The sequence below is a fragment of the Lolium perenne genome, chromosome 4 (assembly GCF_019359855.2).
Source record: "Lolium perenne isolate Kyuss_39 chromosome 4, Kyuss_2.0, whole genome shotgun sequence".
NCBI lineage: Eukaryota > Viridiplantae > Streptophyta > Magnoliopsida > Poales > Poaceae > Lolium > Lolium perenne.
Window position 1 is genome coordinate 244538018 of NC_067247.2, and position 20744 is coordinate 244558761.

Genomic DNA, 20744 nt, shown 5'->3' on the forward strand with positions numbered 1-20744 from the left:
CTGCTCAAGCTCTTCATCACGGGTCTCCTTCCGTCCAAGTCGAGCGGTGCTGCCTACCGTCGTCTTCAACGTCGTCTACTTCGACCCGTCGTCCCTGTCGTCAACAACGTTGTCATCAACAATGTTACTGCTGCGACATCATCTGCTACACCTCCACCGCCACCTCCACCAGATCGGTACGTGTGACAGATCTCGATCTGTTTAGCGATGAATGCTTTACCGTTTGTGCTGCTGCTACTCATGTTGATTAATGCATCTAGTATGTTCGAGTTTCACATGTTAGTAGTTGCTGTCATCATATTTTATTTTCTGGAATTAATCATAAAAATTGTGCCTAATTATCCAACAACTTGTTGTTTGAGAAATTGGAAAAGTAAAATTTTGCCGGCGCCAAAAGTCCACAAGCACGCTTGCTGCTCTACTTCACAGTCCTCGTTGCTCATCGCACCACACCCCATCCTTCCCTCTCCACTGAGTGTCAACTCGCAAGCTCGCTTCTGGCCTCTCTTTCTTTGCATGTCAACGCGAACAAAAAGTGGCCTCCCATCCATCGCCTTCGCGCGGATATAAAGCCACCCCAAACGTGTACCAAAGGTCCGGCCAGAAGACTTGAGAGGCGCAAGGCCACAGATCGCAACAACACACTCTAGAGCAACCCTCTGAGTCTGAGGTATACACCAGCTTCCAATTCTTATCCCGCATGCATCTTCTTCCTGCAATTCAGGAGCATTTTAACCAAATTTCTCTTAATTGGGGTTTCAAACCAAGATCTGCCCATGCTCTAAATTCTTCCGTTTCATAAGTCTGCTTTCTTGGAATTCCACCCAACCATGATTCTACATGTGCACTGATGTTTCATGTTACTAGAAGAATTGGAACGAATCTTGGATTAACTTGCTTCTTCTTGTCCCAAATGCAGCAGTCTTGTGGTAGCCATCGCCGAATGGAGCTGAGCACGGAGATGTCAATGGCGCCACCAGCCAGCTGCAGGAAGCGCAAGTGCCCACCGCCCGGCCTGGCGGACATCCACGAGGACATGCTGGAGCGCGTCCTCGCGCGCCTCCCGCCAGCCAGCTTCTTCCGCCTCCGAGCCGTCTGCCGCGAGTGGCGCGCGGCCGCCGCCTCGCCGACATTCCTCGAAGCCTGCGCCCGCGTCCCCTCCCGCGACCCGTGGTTCCTCATGTTCTCCGAGCGTGCCCGTCCTACCGTCGCCTTCGACGCCGGCGAGCGCTCCTGGAACCCCTGCCACGCCGCGCCCGGGTCCATGCCGGTGGCCGCGTCGGGCGGCCTCGTCCTCTACCGGGCACCGGCCACTGGCGAGCTGTCCGTGTCCAACCCTCTCACCGGCGCCTCCCGCGCGCTCCCCACGCCGCCGCGGGGCCACGGCGTGCCCCGGCTCCACGCAATTGCCATGTACGGCTCCCCCTACCGCGTGGCGCTCTTCACGGGTGAGGTCCCTGACCTGTCCATGTCGGTGTTCGACTCGTCCAAAGACTCATGGGAGGCCCCCGTGGCGCTTGCCAAAAGGAGCGAGACCTCCTCCACCGACGCACCGGCTCAGGGTGGCGGTGGCGGCGGCGACGACAGCACGGTCTACTTCTTGAGCAAGTCCGGCGACGTGGTGGCCACCAACATGCAGCGCAGCGCATCCAAGCAGTACTCCTCGGTGGCCGTCCCGTCCGGGCGAGGCGCCGGCGAGGCCGTGGCGTACTTCCTGGGCCACTCGGGCACGGTCGTCGCGTGCGACACGGCGACCCGCACGTTCGCCGAGCTGCCGCGGATCCTCCCCGTGCACTTCGAGTACTCCATCGACCTCGTGGCGTGCAACGGCGCCGCCTACGCCGTCGTCCTCTCCGAGTACCTCGACACGGCGAGCCTGCGGCTGTGGCAGTTCGCGGACGGCGCGTGGAGGCAGGTGGCGGCCATGCCCCCCGCCATGTCGCACGGGTTCTACGGCAAGAAAGCAGACATCAACTGCGTCGGGCATGGCGACCGCGTCATGGTCTGCGTCAGCTCCGGCGACGTCAACGGCTGCTTCATGTGCGACGTGGGCAGCGACCGCTGGGAGGAGCTGCCCAAGTGCATCAATGGCGATGGAGAGGTCAACGAGTTCTTGGCCGCCTTCTCCTTCGAGCCTAGGGTGGAGATCAACGTCTAAGTGTCTGTGTGTGCGTGTTTGTGTGTCAGTGTGATTACTGGTTAGTTAAGGAGCGCCGTTTTGTTCTGCTCCTGGCTTGTTTGTTTGCTTTCTCATGTGTATGTATTTAGCCATGGATATTTGATTTGCATATCTCATCTCCTTTTGTGTTTTTCATGGAATCAAATCAAGTTCTTTATTCTTGTGTTCATGGAAAAGTACACTAGCAATCTAAGGCAAAATAGATGTCTATATGTAAGTACTACCTCTGTTCTCAATGCAAGTCTTTTTTTTAGAAAGCTATAATACTCACTCCGTTTATAAAAAGATGTTGAAGATTTATTTAAATTTGAATGTATCTATATATAAAAAATATCTAGATATCTAAATTTAGACGAACTTGCGACATCCTTTTATAAAAATATAGTAGTTTTTAAACATGCTTATATTTTGGAATGAAGGTAATAGCATGTAGATTTCAGAACGCAAATATAGCGTTGGGAACCTTCCCTATGTATATAGGGAAGAAGTGAAGAAGGTTTCCTAGGATGTGTAATCTGGCCGAAGAGATACTATTTTCTTCGCTAAATTGGCACTTTTGCTTCGGTTTGAATGATGTAAAACTAGTTGGGTGGAACAAAGCATCTGATCCCATAGAAGTCGCTCTCACTCACAAAGTCACAAGTGTTTCATGAAAATCAAAGCGAGTCATTGATTCCAGTGTTCATTGCCAAGCATATACGAGCGATCTAACGCAAATACAGAGATAGGAACCTTCCCTATATGAGGAAAAAGTAAAGATGGCTTCTTGCAGAAGAAAAAAAATTCATCAGTCAAAGAACACAGGATCAAGTCGTATTAGGCAAATTCTTGATTTGTGTTCTTGAATGCGTGATAGTACTAAATTCGCACTTCTGCTCCGGCTGGAATGATCTAAAGATAGTTGGGTGGAACAAAGCATCTGATTCCACTGAAAATCGCTCTCACTCACAAACGTTTCCTAGGAGTACTTGAAAATCTTGCAATGGAGGCTAAAATCTTATGTTTGTAGTACGCAAGAAGCTATTTTCTCTGGTCCGGAAGATCTCATGCGTCCGATCTAACAAGTGCAAAATAAAAGAGGGAATAAAGGGAGAAAACAAACAGACTCAATTGTAGTATAAGTAAAAACTTTCTTCGTCTATCTTTCCTACTTTCTTTCTCGCAAGTGCAGTGCATGCAGCAGCAGTTCGCCCATGCAACAGCAAAAGTTGGCACCTTTGCTTTGGAAGGAGGCAGTGTGGCTTCCACTGAGGAAAGAGTTATCATAAGAATTCTGTAGAGAGAAAGAGAATTGATGTAGAGTATCATTCCCTGTACTGCATGCTGTTGGGTCTCCTTCTTCTGTCTTCCCCTTGCCCCCTCACTCCATGACTGTGACAGTGGGGAGTATGGAAAGAATTTGTGTTAGGGCGAGAAATAGAACACCAAAATTCTTCCGAGCCATTAATAATATATTTTATTCTAGCATAATCATTTAGTATAATAGAAAGAGAAAAATATTTGAATATAAGTAGGACTTCAAGTCATATAGATAATGAAGCTTTAATAGAGCATAGAGGTCATATTCAATGGCAAAGCTCTATTTTTTTTAATATCTTCCGTAATTTTACGAATCAAGACATTTGATTATCCTCGATCGATGTAGCATATCATCAAGTCTCTGAGAAGTCATTGCAAACATCTTGTTACTCAACTTGGTATTCATGATCCTCATCACCAATAAGGCCCTTTCAACTATTGTCACCAGTACCGATAAAAGCAATGACATGCCAATGAGAAAATACTCCACCCGTTCTTGAATACAATGCCACTATAAAAAAAAAATTTCATGTATACAAGCCCACTAACATTAATCGAGAAAAAATGATTAGATTTCTATATCGTAGGATGGTGCTAATTAATGTCAATGTTACGTGCAGCCATAGAGAAGAAAACACTACATGCAACACATTTAATTAACCAGGAACACAAGAGCATTTTCACATAATTAATCGTGCTATGTATTAGTAGATTTATTTTCTTGGTACATGGAACATGAGTTTGTGGCCTTGTATTTTCAAATATCTAAAATATCTTTCCAATTATCAGTGTATGAATAACTAATAGCTCAGGATTATCTTGTACATGCTCATAATTAGAGAAGTAGCCATGATAAAGCTATGCAAGATCGACATGCTTATTAACATTGAATGTAGAGAACGAGTCTCTTGAGTCAAGGTAATAGAATTTCTTAAACAGCTATGAAGGAGCTAAGAGTTGGTTTTGCCTACCCCATAAATTGGCCAAAATACCCTCAATCTCATCTTAAATACCCCACTTAGTACATTGTTTAGAGTTGATTTTGTTATATTGCAAATTAGCTATTGCGAAGAGAGATAGTTTGTTTCCGATTAAAATAGACCTAGTCCATATTTTTGGTTAGATTCTGTTTACCATTCTTCACTAATATAACTACGACTTTCTCATATAGATTCTGTTTTTGTACGACCACTAAAAATGTTTAGGAAAAGACATATATACATCTAAATGTTTTCGCCAAAAATGGCCCTACCTTACCCTACATGCAGTGCAAAAGCTTATGTGCTGCACTTGGACGTACAGTGCAGAGTGGAAGAGAGAGTGAGGCCCGTAGTGATGTTGCTTTCAGTTAGTTGCTTTGATCTGTAGATCAAGAGGGCGCTGGTGCTTTAGCGAGTGCAAACAAGGCTCTTAAAGCATGCTTACTAGCCGCTTTAGCTGCTGCAGGCGCCGAGAGCCTTCTTTTGCAGCGCCCTTTGGCTACTGTGTGCAACGCAAACTACTACAGTACAGAATCTCCAGCTCGCTAAAAAGATAACAACAATCTTAATTAACTGCTTATGCAGGACGAGGAGGATTAGCTGGTTCCTGTAGAACCGCACGCCATGGCTGGAACTGTAGCAAGTTCGATCATGGCGGCTTGCCGCTTGGGGCCATGCGATGCCGGCCTGCTGGATGGAAAGATTGGCAGAGGGAAATGATGGTTGCGAGGGGAGGGGCCATGATGAACTGGTTGACAATCTGATAACAGAATTGCTACACAATCATCACGTCGTGTCCGTCTTGGGATTTTTCCGCTCGACATGAAAAGCTGGCGTGCTGTTCTCGCGTAAAAGAGAAGCGAGGAAGAAAGGTCGGCATGCCTTTGAGCTTTCCGTGCGGGAGGGATGCGGCGCGAGACCTCCTCGGCCGCCATCAGGTGACAAGTATGGATTCGTTTTTATATGGCTGTCTAATTCACAAAGCAATCCTATTTTAAAAATTCTGGTTTTTTTCCTTGGTTGCAATCCATGTGTAATTAGTTAAATTCAGCTGTCGTGTATTTGAAAAATCTTAGTTGCAACTTATAACTAGAACAAATCAATCGGAACTGGCCATCCCCACTCTCCGTGCTCCTCTTACCCCTAGACCTTGAGAGTCCCTCTCGTCTAACCGAAGCATCTCCCCTCCTTCTTCAATGGCCTCGCCTGCCCAAGTGGGAGGGGAGACGGATGCTTGCTTGTACATTGTAGAACTAGTAGGTAGTTTGCCGGTAGTTTAAGGTAGGACACAAACATCTCTTGGCCAGATCTGGTGCATCCTACGGTGGTTACTCTTCCTCATTGAGCTCTGGTGGCTAGAGAGGGTGGTGAACTGGTCCAAGTAAGGGATCCCCTATAATAAGGTCAAGGTTGGTGTCTTATGCGACCTCTTCATCGTTGTTACTATTGGGTTTCCTCTTACTCTCCATGCCGAATGTGGAGGCGAGGGGAGAAGAAGGTGAATCCAACTAGGTGCGGATCTGGAGGTGGATCGGGATTTGCTCTCGTCCTGTTACGAGTGCGCTGTCCTAGGTCGAAGAAGATGGAGTTGGCTCTTGTTGTCACTCCCCATATCGAGTGCTGCTATCGTCCTACGGGTGGCCTCCTTCCTACAGCGGCTCGGTGTTGTCCGGTGCTAAGTGATGGCTTTGGGTCTTCTAGGGCTTGCGCTCCCTGCGGCGGTTCCCCAGTGACGGTGTCATCTGGCCGCCGCTATCCAAGGTCATAGGGTTTAACCTGCCATGCTCCGTAGCGTCTGCTGCTCGAGCCTATTGTTCCTCCATCGGAGGATCTTCTTCCACCTCGATGTGGCATCACAAGTTTCGGCTCTCCCAAGTGGTGTTATCCCCAGCGAGAGTGGAAGCGGTGGTGCGTGGAGGCTCTCTGTCGCCGGCGTTGATCTAGGACTAGGTCACATTTCTATGATCCTTTGTAGGATGTTCTTTGTAAAATTATGGAACCTAGCTGTTTTTTCATCATTCTGTAAGGTCCTATCTGTATGTTCACCCACCACTGAAGAAATGAAAACTCTAGGTCCTTCTGGGGCCATTCTGTAAAAAAACACATGATGCAATCATAATGGTCTAAGAATCGAACGAGAACTAAGCTAATTCTCTACCGACTGAGAATTTGCGAAACTTCTTTTATAAATTGAGTCAACAAGTATGAAATGGAGGGAGAATTTTTTCGAGGATACAAATGTTTCTATATTTTTACCGGTGCAACAAACAAGAAAAAAAATGTTTGCAAATGGTGAAACATGCATCTGCCCTGCGTGAGGCTGCATGCTTCACCGTAGACGTAGAATGTTTCCGTGGAAGCAAAATTAACAATCGCACAATGCAGACTAGTACTCCATCCGATTCATATTATTTGATTTCAATATAGATATATTTAATATTTTAGTTGTCGATATATCTATTTTAGTACTGTATCAAATAATATGGATCGGAGGGATTACTTGTTTTTGGTTGAGAAATTGCAGTGCAGACTACAGAGACAGCACCACTGCTCACTGTAAGCTGTAAGGGCATCTCCAACCGCGCGACCCAAACGGACGCGCTAGGCCGTCCGTTTTGGGCCGTTTGGGTGGCCGAACGGACACCCGAACAGCGGCCCGCGTCCGCGTGTCCGTTTGGGTCGCACGCTGCGCCCAACGCGCGGATGCACCGCATATGTAATTAAAAAAAGAAAAATAAAAATAAAAAAGCAAAACAGCCAAAAATAACATTAAACTAGTGGTTAATTAAACTTAGCCCTATTTTGGGCAATTTTTACCCCTATATGGGCTTTAAACTAAAAAAAAACCCTAGACAGGGTTTGCGAGCACGGTGGCCGCCGGCAGTACTACCCCCAGTAGTACTCGTCATCGTCGGCGTCGATGACGACGACGCCCCCCGGCGGTGACGCGTTGTTCCGGCTCGACACGCCGGAGGGCACCGGGGACTCCGGCCAGGGCTCCCACTGCGCCCTTTCCCAGGCGGAGTGCGGGTTCGGCGGGCTAGCCGGCCTGCGCAGCCGTGCCCTCCGCGCGGACTCTTGCCGGAGCTGCTCCTCCGCTGCGGCCCGCAGCTCCGCCTCGTAGCCGACCGTGGCCAGCGCTCCTCCTCCGCCAGCGCGCGGCCCGGCGCTCCTCCTCCTCCCGGAGCGCCGCCGACGCGTAGCCTCCTCCCGACGGCGCGCCGCTCGAGGAAGGCCCACGCCTCCGCCCGGGCGTCCTCCCGGGCCTTCCTGGCCGCCTCCTCCAGCCGCGGAGGTGCGCGCCGTCTCGGCGAGGTGCGGCCATTTGGCCAGCTCGTCGAGGTCGCCGCTCGCGGACGCCGCGAGCGCCGCGCAGCCTCCGGTCGTCCTCCTCCTCCCCGGGCTGCGGCCGTGGCTGGGGCTGGGGCACGGGCTCGTTGATGTAGAGGCCGCCGGGCGGCGGCCAGCCCGCCTACTGTGTGCGCGCGGCTGCGCGCGGCCGCGCCGTCGCGGATGTGAAGCACGTGCGCCGCGCGCGCATCGTGCTCCACTCGAACCACAAGTCCCGCTTGGGACTTGCGTCGCCGTACGCGAGGTCCCTGCCGGAGGTCCGCCGGCAGCTGAGCGCGGCGCCTCCGGATCTCGGCGTAGCGGGCGCGGCGGAGCCGGGATGGGCGGCACCGAACCCGATCTGGGCTCGAGTGCCGGCCATGGGGAGGTGCACGTCCCCACGGCATTGGGACGCGGCGTCCCGAACATCCGCGCCACCGCTACGGTGACGTAGATCCGATCGCGTTCTGGGAGGCGCCGGCGACCCCATTGCGAACGCCGGCGGCGCGACTTGCCGGCCGCTGCCGCCTCGTGGTCGTTGGCGGATGGCGAGAACTCGCGCTCGGGGCCATGGCGGCGCGGAAGCTTCGAGCTCGCGCGTGCGGCCGGAGTGGAAAGTGGGGACCGGATAGGGACAGTCCCCTTCCCCACCACATTTAATAGGACCGGGCACCGACAGTGGGCCACCACGCGGACAAAGTGACACGCGAGGACGCCGCGTGCCATTCCGCGCCACGCAAACCCGGCCCAGATTTGGGCCGGGTTTGCGTCGTTCCGGACGCCGCGGCCGTCCGCTTTTGCGGTGCGTCCCCGCGTTGGGCCGGTTTTTGTCCGGCTGGACCCATCCGGACGCGCGGGGGCGGGATGGATCGCCCGGTTGGAGATGCCCTAACATTTGCCAGTAAACGGCTGCGAATGGAACGAAATAGTGGGTCGTTAAGATGGGCAGAGCCGGGCCAGGTCGCAGGCTGGCGGAGATACCTTTGGGCCCATCTATTTGCCGCCTGGATCTGGTCCCCTCCCACGGCACGGTTCGAAGACGGTGGGCCCAATACATTCCGTACAGAAAACATTACTTATTACTGTCTGATGGTTTCTCAAAACAAAAATACCGTATGATAAAAAGAGCTTATTACTGTCAGATTTTGACTTAGATATTTGGTGATCATGAGAAGAAACGCCACTAATAAGAAGGAGAATGGAACACAATGTTGGGTTTGTTCCTAAATACAGCAACGAAGAACAGTTCAGTACAATTGTCACGAACACATTGCTTTCTTTTCTGTTGTATACGAATAGTCTTTTTTGGAGGGCAGTATTTTCCTATCCTGCCTCCGCACTGTCGCATCGTCAACGGAGGGCGATTTGCACAAAAATAACCCAAAACTGAAAGAAAAGCACAGACTGACCCTCCGGCGAAACTATTTCACCAATCTAACCCTTTTGTGTGGCGCCCCTCCCACGGGCGCCACATATGCCCATGTGGCTCCCCTCCTGCCGGCGCCACTGACCCAGCCGACGTGGCCCCCTCGCCGCTGAGCTGGTGCGCCCATCCGACGTGGCAGCATGTGTGGCGTCCCTCCCAACGGCGCCACACGTGCCAACTTATATCATGTTTTCGGTCCAAAACATCCAGGGGCTCCGGAACGTCTGGGACTTAGCCGTTTTGCGAGGCTCGATGTGTGGCGCCGATGCCACGGGCGCCACACTAGCATGTGTGGCGCCGATGCCACGGGCGCCACACATCCACTTAAGTGTGGCGCCCGCGCCCGCGCCCAGCCCGACCATCTTCTTCTCTGTTTCTTGGACGACCTCCCTCTCTCCCCCAAGGCGGCCGGCGGTTCCTCCTCCTCCCTCCCTCTCTCCCCCAACAAATCGGCCACAAATTCGTCAGATCTGACCGGCCAATCTCTTCCCCATCCATTCCTCAAGGTAATCCCCTTCGAATCCCTCACATTCATCCACTAATTTCATAGATCTTGCTAGATTTGCACATGAACCCTAGACATGGAAACTAGATTTGAAATGGCAATGTATGTGTTGAATGTGTATGTGTAGGAACCCTAGATATGTAGGAACCCTAGATATGTAGGAACCCTAGATGTGTTGAATGAAATTTTACATGTATGTGTTGAAATCCTATGTATGCATGTGTTGAAATGTCTAATATTTGCCTAGCAAATGCATTCAAATTTGTTACATATGCCTATTATTTGTGATGGAATAACTCATGTATTCTTGATCCAAATATTTGTATGTGTGTATGTATGGAACCTTATGTATGTATGTGGTGAAAGGCAAAATTGGAGCATGTATTTGGATATGAACTCTCATGTATGTGTGATGTATAGGTGATTCGAAAGTTAGATATATTCTCATGTATTCTTGATGGAATAACTCATATTTGTTAGGAATGTATGTGTGATGGCTTATTTGGATATATTCTCATGTATGTGTTGCTCATACATGTAGGATGGTGTGGCTTCTGGATGAAGAGTACGACAGTTGCACCGGGCTGTTCATATGACGGAGAAGGGAACGGATCTTCAACCTTTGAAGATTCGTTACCATGGCACATCGGATATACCGTATGACGAGAGGTACACGGAGTTCATCCGGCCTACCGGTCTTCTCCCGTTCATATCCCTTGTAAGCCGTGGGGGGCCACTCATGAACCCCTCGGCACTCACCGCCCTTGTCGACCGGTGGAGGCCGGAGACTCACACCTTCCACTTGAGGGCCGGCGAGATGGCCCCTACTCTCCAGGATGTTTCCATGATCCTTGGACTACCTATTCAGGGCGAGCCACTGTGTATGAACACAGCTTCTGATGGGTGGCGCCAGCAGATGGAGGTGCTTATTGGCAGGGCTCCTCCGCCGCCAGCAGATCCAAAGAAGAGAGCTCCCGCCGGCGCGTCTTTCGAATGGATCAGGACTAACTTTGGAGAATGCCCGGAAGAGGCCGACGAGGACACTCGGAGGACGTACGCCCGCGTGTACTTATGGTACATGATTTCGAGGACTCTCTTTCCTGACAGTGGGGGGAAGCTGGCCCATTGGTGTTGGCTGAAGGCGCTAACGGTGTTGGATAACCGTTGGAGTTGGGGAACAGCGGCACTTGCCTACCTCTACCGGCAGGTGATGATTTGCTCTATGTACTATTTTCCTATAGTAGTGTGCTAGACAAAGTACTAACCAAATGTCTTACATGCGCAGTTGGACGAAGCTTGTCGCAGAACTGGGAGCAGGACTGGGAGCGGCGGTATTGGTGGATGCATGCTCCTACTTTCCGTATGGAGCTGGGACCGCCTATCAGTTGGGCGGCCTAGGGTACTCAACGAGAGGCCATGGCCTCATTACCCTCACTCTCCTGATCGGGAGCCCACTTGGGCATACCTTTGGGACAATGTCTCGGAGATGTCGGGCGATCCAAAGATCATGTACATGCAGTACACTGCGGAGTTGGACACTCTTACCGCTGAGCAGGTAACCGATCACTCTTTTGCAATCCTAGTTTTCATTGATTCTACTGGCATGTTCTAAATTCTGAGATGTTTGTATGCTGCAGGTGGAATGGGAGCCATATGGTAGCTCCGGAAGATTATGTCAGCCGAGGAAAGAAGGTTGTCACTGAGGAGGATGAGGGGCCGCGGCGGAGATCAGATATGTCGAGGATGAGGAACGACGAGCCGTTCTCTTCAGAGGAGGAGGAGGAGGATGAGGAGGAGGAGGAGGAGGAGCAGGAGCAGGAGCAGCAGGAGCAGCAGCAGCAGCAGCAGCAGGAGCAGCCACGGCAGCGGACGAAGAGGATGGCCGTCCGGAAGCAGCCCGCGAGGACGGCACGTCGAGGACGCTACTAGGATGTGCCCACGTGTTGTTGTGAACTCTATATTCATAAGTATCGATTTGTGAACCCTATGTCATGTCGAACCATGGTCTGTAATGCTACTTGTTGTTTGAATCTACGTGCTCCAATGTGACCTATGAAGTGTTATATGTGTATGTCATGAAATTGCTACTTGTTGTGTCCAATGTTGTACTCGTAACTGTTGGAGTTTGGTAGGATTTTTCATGTTTTTAACAAAAGTCAATGTGTGGCGCCCTTCCAACTGGCGCCACAAGTGCTTGTGTGGCGCCCGTGGCATCGGCGCCACACATGCCAACTTATATCAACATTGGGTCGAAAACATCCAGGGGGCTCCGGACGATAAGTCCTTAGCCGTTTTCGCGAGCCTCTATGTGTGGCGCCCGTGGCATCGGCGCCACATATGCTAGTGTGGCGCCAGTGGAGTCGGCGCCACACATCGAGCCTCGCAAAACGGCTAAGTCCCAGAGGATTTGTCTCACAGTATGGTTGGGCAATTCCAAGTGCATGTGTGGCGCCGTTGGGAGGGGCGCCACACATGCTGCCACGTCGGATGGGCGCACCAGCTCAGCGGCGAGGGGGCCACGTCGGCTGGGTCAGTGGCGCCGGCAGGAGGGGAGCCACATGGGCATATGTGGCGCCCGTGGGAGGGGCGCCACACAAAAGGGTTAGATTGGTGAAATAGTTTCGCCGGAGGGTCAGTCTGTGCTTTTCTTTCAGTTTTGGGTTATTTTTGTGCAAATCGCCTCAACGGAGCAGAAGCTGAGCTGAGCGTCTGGGTTTTGGCTCGTGCTCCTGTCCAAACGCGGGGGTACACACACTGCAGCACTGAACCGTAGTCCGGCATTGTGCACGCTGGTGTCTGCCAGTCTTGACTTGCCATTTTCTTTCTTTTTAATCTTTTTGTCAGGAATTATTTGATCGGTTATAACGGAAACATGGAACCAAAGTTGCAACTGTAAACACAAAGCTGACTCATGTTCTAGCATCTTCAACGGACGCGCTATAATGCGCACACGCTAAATAAATTGCCAATATACAGCGTAAAGAGACGGAATCGGCCTCCAGCAGGCGCGCTATTCGCGGCAGCGCTGCAAAAAATTTGGGGACGCGCCGGAGCGCTAAATGTGACGCGTCGGCTGTAGCGCGCGGCATCTCTGCGGACGCGCGCGAATACACAACGGCTAAAAATCCCCCCCCCCCCCCCCCGCGCCCTCCATTTTCCCACGGCGCCGCCGCCGCAAGATTCCGCCGCCAGCCCCGCTGTAACACGCCGCTGCGATGTAGATCCGCCTCGCCCGCGCCTCCTGCCGGCAGTACCGGCCGCTCCGCCGCGCTGTACCGACCGACCGCCGTCGCCACCGACGGGCACAAGGCCGGAGCTTCTCCCCGCCTCCCTCGCGCCTTCTCCTCTCCATACCCCGCGCCGTCGTCGCCATGTCGTCGTCGAGCCTACTGACAACATGGCGCAGCCAAGATGCTCGCCGGTTTGCTCGCAAGGTATGCGCTCCACCGGCCGCCATCATTTTGTCGATTTTTTTTGCTACTAGCTAGTTGTAGTGAAGTCATTTCATATGTATATTTGTAGAGTTTATCATACGATTCATCGGATGACGAGTACGACCAAGAGGAAGAAGAGAACATATCCATACTATTAGCATACCGCGCCGTCAAAAAGCCAAAAATAGGTGGATCGGTGTTCGGTAGACATAAGTTGTTGAGAGAAAGGATTGAAGAGCATGAGAAGTTGATGCGGTGGTATTTCAATGAGAATCCGATATTTCCCGAAAGCTATTTTCGGCGGTGTTTTCGGATGAGCATCGACTTGTTCAAGCACATCGCAACGGAGGTGATCAAGTATGGTCGATTCTTTGAGCAAAGGAGAAATGCCGCAGGAGAACTTGGTCATAGCACACATCAGATGGTGACCGCCGCCTTGCGTATGTTGGCATATGGTATACCGGCGGATCTAATTGATGATTATTTGGCCATGGGAGAGAGCACTTCTATCTTGTGTGTGAAGCGCTTTGCCGTGGCAATTGTGAATATTTTCGGATCCACATACTTGAGAGCCCCCAATGCTAGGGACACGGTGATACGTCTCAAACGTATCTATAATTTCTTATGTTCCATGCTTATTTTATGACAATACCTACATGTTTTGTTCACACTTTATATCGTTTTGATGCGTTTTCCGGAACTAACCTATTGACGAGATGCCGAAGTGCCAGTTCCTGTTTTCTGCTGTTTTTGGTTTCAGAAATCTTAGTAAGGAAATATTCTCGGAATTGGACGAAATCAACGCCCAGCATCTTAGAATTCCACGAAGCTTCCAGAACACCCGAGAGCCACCAGTGGAGAGCCACAGGGGGCCCACACATGGGGCTGGCGCGGCCAGGGTTGGGCCCGCGCCACCCTATTGTGTGGCGGCTCCGTATCCCCTCCGACTCCGCCTCTTCGCCTATTTAAAGGTCCCTGACCTAAATCTTCGATACGAAAAAGCCACGGTACGAGAAACCTTCCAGAGCCGCCGCCATCGCGAAGCCAAGATCTGGGGGACAGGAGTCTCTGTTCTGGCACGCCGCCGGGACGGGGAAGTGCCCCCGGAAGGCATCTCCATCGACACCACCGCCATCTTCATCGCCGCTGCTGTCTCCTATGATGAGGAGGGAGTAGTTCTCCCCCGAGGCTAAGGGCTGTACCGGTAGCTATGTGGTTAATGTCTCTCTCTGTACCCCAATACAATGATCTCATGAATTGCTTTGCATGATTGAGATCCATATGATGAGCTTTGTATCACTATTAGTCTATGTGCTACTCTTGTGATGTTATTAAAGTAGTCTATTCCTCCTTCACGGTGTAATGGTGACAGTGTGTGCAACGTGTAGTTCTTGGCGTAGGTTATGATCATAATCTCTTGTAGGTAATGGAGTTAATTATTACTATGATAGTATTGATGTGATTTATTCCCCCTTCATAGTGTAAAGGTGACAGTGTGTATGCTATGTTAGTACTCGGTTTAGATTGCAAAGATCTATTATGCTCTAAGGTTACTTAAACATGAATATCGAATGTTGTGGAGCTTGTTAACTCCGGCATTGAGGTGCTCTAGTAGCCCTACGCAACGAATGGTGTTCATTATCAAACAAGAGTATATGTAGCACAAAGGAAGAGAACTTATTTATTTATGTGATCAATGTTGAGAGTGTCCACTAGTGAAAGTATGATCCCTAGGCCTTGTTTCCAAATACTGCAAACACCGCTTGTTTACTGTTCTACTGCATGTTTACTTCCTGCAATATTACTACCATCAACTACACGCCAGCAAGCACTTTTCTGGCGCCGTTACTACTGCTCATATTCATTCATACCACTTGTATTTCACTATCTCTTCACCGAACTAGTGCACCTATACATCTGACAAGTGTATTAGGTGTGTTGGGGACACAAGAGACTTCTTGTATCGTGATTGCAGGGTTGCTTGAGAGGGATATCTTTGACCTCTTCCTCCCTGAGTTCGATAAACCTTGGGTGATCCACTTAAGGGAAACTTGCTGCTGTTCTACAAACCTCTGCTCTTGGAGGCCCAACACTGTCTACAGGAATAGAAGCACACGTAGACATCAAGCACTTTTCTGGCGCCGTTGCCGGGGAGGCATAGCTCTACTCATAAGTTCACCTGGGGAGTACACTCCACCTCTCTCTCTGTTTTATTTTATTTTGTTTTGCTTAGTTTACTTTTCTCTAGTTTATTTGTGCTTAGTTTATTTCTGTCTAGTATTACTTTGCTTAGTTTACTTTTGTTTAGTTTGTTTTTGTTTTGTTTTACTTTTCCCTATATACCCGAAAATCCATAAAAATTTGAAAAACCGAAAAATTAAAAACTGTTGCTATGGGAGAACCTACAACCTATTTGGAGCTTATTGAATTATATAATAATTATAGAGAATCAAGAAAGGGAAAAGTTATGAGTGCTGTGATAGAAAAATTAAATACAATTGCTAAAATCTTGCTTAAATGCCATGATATAAACTGTTGCTCTAAAGAGGATACTAAACATCTGAAATTTCAATGTGGCTTTAGTGAGGAAGTTTTAATTAAGAACTATAATTGGAATAACTATATTCATTTTGGGTTCGAAGAGGTAGAACAATTTGTCATATTTATGGGAGCCTCTGAGATAGAATCCTTCATTGCTAAAAAGTATGAAACTTGTGTTGTTTGTAAGGACCTTAAAGATTATGTCTCTTCTATCCTTAATTTTTGCATAGAAAGCTACAGCGATAATCCTTATATCATTGATTATAAAGAGAGACTCCTTAATGCACAAGAATGCACTCACAATTTGCAGGAACCAGTGGAAGAAGAAATTGATGAACCTGAAAGCGCATTGGATGAAAAAGAGGAGGAAATTGATGAACCTGAAAGCTCATTGGATGAAAAAGAAGAGGCGAGTGATGAACAAAAGGAGGAAGAATGGATTAGCTACCCATGCCAACCTTCTAATGAGAGTAACTCTTTATCTCTTACACTATTTGATTGTCCTCCATGCTTACCGAAAGAGGATGAATGTTATGTTCCTGTGGATTCTCTTGAAATATTCCCTATGAGTAAAACTTGTGAGAATGATTATGCTACTGTTATCTATGATAATCCATGCTATTTTGATAAATCTTATGATAATGCTTTGTTTGTGCCTGATGTCGAAATGCATGGTACTAAAGAATTTTGCTTAGCAAATGTTTATGATAAATCTCTAGATGATGGTCCTATGTTACTTGATAATATTAATTGTACTACTAATGAAAATGGGATTGGAGAGGTCTTGACTTTATCTAGGAGTCCCATATCTCTTGAGATTGATCAATCATCTTGTTATATTGTTGATAAAAGTGGGTTTGAAAGTTTTAATCCCGCTATTTTTGAGCTTGATAAAAATTATATGTTTATGGATCATGAGAAACATGCTTTATGTGATAGTTATATTGTTGAGTTTGTTCATAAGCTACTGAAAATTATTATGAGAGAGGAAAATATGGTTGTAGAAATTTGCATGGTACTAAAACACCTCTCTATATGCTGAAAATTTCGAATTTCCTCTTGTTTTATCTTCTTATGCTTGTCACTTTGTTCTTCATGAATTTATTTGTGTACAAGATTCCTATGCATAGGAAGAGGGTTAGACTTAAATGTGTTTTGAATTTGCTTTTTGATGCTCTCTTTTGCTTCAACTCTCATCCTTATGTGAGCATCATTAAAATTGCTGAGTCCATCTTAATGGCTATAAAGAAAGAACTTCTTGGGAGATAACCCATGTCTTTATTTTGCTACTGTTTTGTTGTGTCTTGGAAGTTGATACTACTGTAGCAACCTCTCCTTATCTTTATTTTATTGCATTGTTGTGCCAAGTGAAGTCTCTAATAGAAGGTTGATGCTACATTTGGATTTCTGCGCAGAAACAGATTTCTATCTGTCACGAATCTGAGCAGGGCTCTCTGTAGGTAACTCAGAAAAATCTGCCAATTTACGTGCGCGTTTCTCTGATATGTATGCAACTTTCGTTAGTTTTGAGTTTTCTGATTTGAGCAACGGAAGTACCTTTTAAAAATTCGTGTTTACTGGCTGTTCTGTTTTGACAGATTATGTCTCTGTTTTTTTTGCATTGTCTCTTGTGGACTTTAAGTGAGGCTTTCTAGACGTGGAGAGCTGTAGCTAATGTTTTATTGAGTTCTTGCAATGTGTCACTACAGGACTAAAGTGGATTAAAGTTTTTTGAGTACTAACCCCTCTAATGAAGTTTATGAGAAGTTTGGTGTGAAGGAAGTTTTCAAGGGTCAAGAGAGGAGGATGATATATGATCAAGAAGAGTGAAAAGTCTAAGCTTGGGGATGCCCCCGGTGGTTCATCCCTGCATATTTCAAGAAGACTCGAGCGTCTAAGCTTGGGGATGCCCCCTTCTTCATAAACTTATCAGGTTTCTTCTATTGAAACTATATTTTTATTCGGTCACATCATATGTTCTTTACTTGGAGCGTCGGTTTGTTTTTGTTTTTGTTTGAATAAAATGGATCCTAGCATTCATTGTGTGGGAGAGAGACATGCTCCGCTGTTGCATATGGACAATATGTCCTTAGGCTTTACTCATAGTATTCATGGCGAAGGTTGAATCTTCTTCGTTAAATTGTTATATGGTTGGAATCGGGAAATGCTACATGTAGTAATTCTAAAATGTCTTGAATAATTTGATACTTGGAAATTGTTGTGCTCATGTTTAAGCTCTTGCATCATGTACTTTGCACCTATTAATGAAGAAATACATAGAGCTTGCTAAAATTTGGTTTGCATAATTGGTCTCTCTAAAGTCTAGATAATTTCTAGTATTGAGTTTTGAACAACAAGGAAGAAGGTGTAGAGTCTTATAATGTTTACAATATGTCTTTTATGTAAGTTTTGCTGCACCGGTTCATCCTTGTGTTTGTTTCAAATAACCTTGCTAGCCTAAACCTTGTATCGAGAGGGAATACTTCTCATGCATCCAAAATCCTTGAGCCAACCACTATGCCATTTGTGTCCACCATACCTACCTACTACATGGTATTTCTCCGCCATTCCAAAGTAAATTGCTTGAGTGCTACCTTTAAAATTTCCATTCTTTACCTTTGCAATATATAGCTCATGGGACAAATAGCTTAAAAACTATTGTGGTATTGAACATGTACTTATGCACTTTATCTCTTATTAAGTTGTTTGTTGTGCGATAACCATGTTCCTGGGGACGCCATCAACTACTCTTTGTTGAATATCATGTGAGTTGCTATGCATGTTCGTCTTGTCTGAAGTAAGGGCGGTTTTCACAATCAAATGGTTTGAGTATGCATACTGTTAGAGAAGAACATTGGGCCGCTAACTAAAGCCATGATTCATGGTGGAAGTTTCAGTTTGGACATAAAACCTCAATCTCTTATGAGAATATTATCTGTTGTTGAATGCTTAAGCATTAAAAGAGGAGTCCATTATCTGTTGTCTATGTTGTCCCGATATGGGTGTCTAAGTTGAAGAATGATCAAAAGCGAGAAATCCAATGCGAACTTTCTCCTTAGACCCTTGTACAGGCGGCATAGAGGTACCCCTTTGTGACACTTGGTTGAAACATATGTTATGCAATGATAATCCGTGTTAACCCAAGCTAATTAGGACAAGGTGCGGGCACTATTAGTACACTATGCATGAGGCTTGCAACTTGTAAGATATAATTTACATAACACATATGCTTTATTACTACCGTTGACAAAATTGTTTCTTGTTTTCAAAACCAAAGCTCTAGCACAAATATAGCAATCAATGCTTCCCTCTGCGAAGGGCCTTTCTTTTACTTTTATGTTGAGTCAGTTCACCTATCTCTTTCCACCTCAAGAAGCAAACACTTGTGTGAACTGTGCATTGATTCTTACATGTTTACCTATTGCACTTGTTATATTGCTTTATGTTGACAACTATCCATGAGATATACATGTTACAAGTTGAAAGCAATTGCTGAAACTTAATCATCCTTTGTGTTGCTTCAATGCCTTCTACTAAGAATCTATTGCTTTATGAGTTAACTCTTATGCAAGACTTATTGATGCTTGTCTTGAAAGTACTATTCATGAAAAGTCTTTGCTATATGATTCAGTTGTTTACTCATTGTCTTCATCATTGCTTCGAATCGCTGCATTCATCTCATATGCTTTACAATAATGTTGATCAAGATTATGTTGGTAGCATGTCACTTAAGAAATTATCATTGTTATCGTTTACCTACTCGAGGGCGAGTAGGAACTAAGCTTGGGGATGCTTGATACGTCTCAAACGTAGCTATAATTTCTTATGTTCCATGCTTGTTTTATGACAATACCTACATGTTTTGTTCACACTTTATATCGTTTTGATGCGTTTTCCGGAACTAACCTATTGACGAGATGCCGAAGTGCCAGTTCCTGTTTTCTGCTGTTTTAGGTTTCAGAAATCTTAGTAAGAAAATATTCTCGGAATTGGACGAAATCAACGCCCAGCATCTTAGAATTCCACGAAGCTTCCAGAACACCCGAGAGCCACCAGAGGAGAGCCACAGGGGGCCCACACATGGGGCTGGCGCGGCCAGGGCTGGGCCCGCGCCACCCTATTGTGTGGCGGCTTGATACGTCTCCGACGTATCGATAATTTCTTATGTTCCATGCCACATTATTGATGATATCTACATGTTTTATGCATACTTTATGTCATATTTATGCGGTTTCCGGAACTAACCTATTGACGAGATGCCGAAGTGCCAGTTCCTGTTTTCTGCTGTTTTTGGTTTCAGAAATCCTAGTAAGGAAATATTCTCGGAATTGGACGAAATCAACGCCCAGGGGCCTATTTTTACACGAAGCTTCCAGAAGACCGGAGGACTTACGAAGTGGGGCCACGAGGTGGCCAGACACCAGGGCGGCACGGCCTGGGCCTTGGCCGCGCCGGCCTGTCGTGTGGGGCCCTCGTGTGGCCCCCTGACCTGCCCTTCCGCCTACTTAAAGCCTCCGTCGCGAAAACCCTATTATGTTCGACGAAACCAGAGAAAACCTTCCAGAGCCGCCGCCATCGCGAAGCCAAGATCTGGGGGATAGGAGTCTCTGTTCCGGCATGCCGCCGGGACGGGGAAGTGCCCCCGGAAGGCTTCTCCATCGACACCACCGCCATCTTCATCAACGCTGCTGTCTCCCATGAGGAGGGAGTAGTTCTCCATCGAGGTTCGGGGCTGTACCGGTAGCTATGTGGTTAATCTCTCTCCTATGTACTTCAATACAATAATCTCATGAGCTGCCTTACATGATTGAGATTCATATGATGATGCTTGTAATCTAGATGTCATTATGCTAGTCAAGTGGGTTTTACTTATGTGATCTCCAGAGACTCCTTGTCCCACGTGTGTAAAGGTGACAGTGTGTGCACCGTGTGGGTCTCTTAGGCTATATTTCACAGAATACTTATTCGCTATTATGAATGGCATATTGAAGTGCTTATTTATATCTCTTTATGATTTCAATGTGTTTTGTATCACAATATATCTGTGTGC

General features: G+C 47.5%; 2 protein-coding genes across 3 annotated transcripts; both read left to right on the forward strand.

Annotated features, from left to right (window-relative positions):
* Positions 1-460: 460 nt before the first annotated feature.
* LOC127332419 (F-box only protein 13) lies at positions 461-2336 on the forward strand. Of its 2 annotated transcripts, none has more exons than XM_051358719.2 (2): positions 461-670; positions 920-2336. In XM_051358719.2, the coding sequence occupies exon 2, from the start codon at positions 944-946 to the stop codon at positions 2156-2158; it is 1215 nt and encodes a 404-aa protein (XP_051214679.1). In that variant the 5' UTR covers positions 461-670; positions 920-943; the 3' UTR covers positions 2159-2336. The 2 variants fall into 2 exon arrangements, with proteins under 2 accessions (XP_051214679.1, XP_051214680.1); XM_051358720.2 differs by having other exon boundaries at positions 923-2336.
* Positions 2337-10304: 7968 nt separating this feature from the next.
* LOC127329988 (protein MAIN-LIKE 1-like) lies at positions 10305-11361 on the forward strand. Its single transcript, XM_051356365.2, has 2 exons — positions 10305-10926; positions 11005-11361. The coding sequence occupies exons 1-2, from the start codon at positions 10312-10314 to the stop codon at positions 11329-11331; spliced, it is 942 nt and encodes a 313-aa protein (XP_051212325.2). The 5' UTR covers positions 10305-10311; the 3' UTR covers positions 11332-11361.
* Positions 11362-20744: the final 9383 nt, after the last annotated feature.

Bases quoted from the DNA above. Each gene is read 5' to 3' on its own strand.
- LOC127329988 (XM_051356365.2), top strand. From the start codon at position 10,312: ATGACGGAGAAGGGAACGGATCTTCAACCTTTGAAGATTCGTTACCAT. The intron at 10,927-11,004 runs GTGATGATTTGC...TTACATGCGCAG, and splicing joins TTGCCTACCTCTACCGGCAG to TTGGACGAAGCTTGTCGCAG.
- LOC127332419 (XM_051358719.2), top strand. From the start codon at position 944: ATGGAGCTGAGCACGGAGATGTCAATGGCGCCACCAGCCAGCTGCAGG.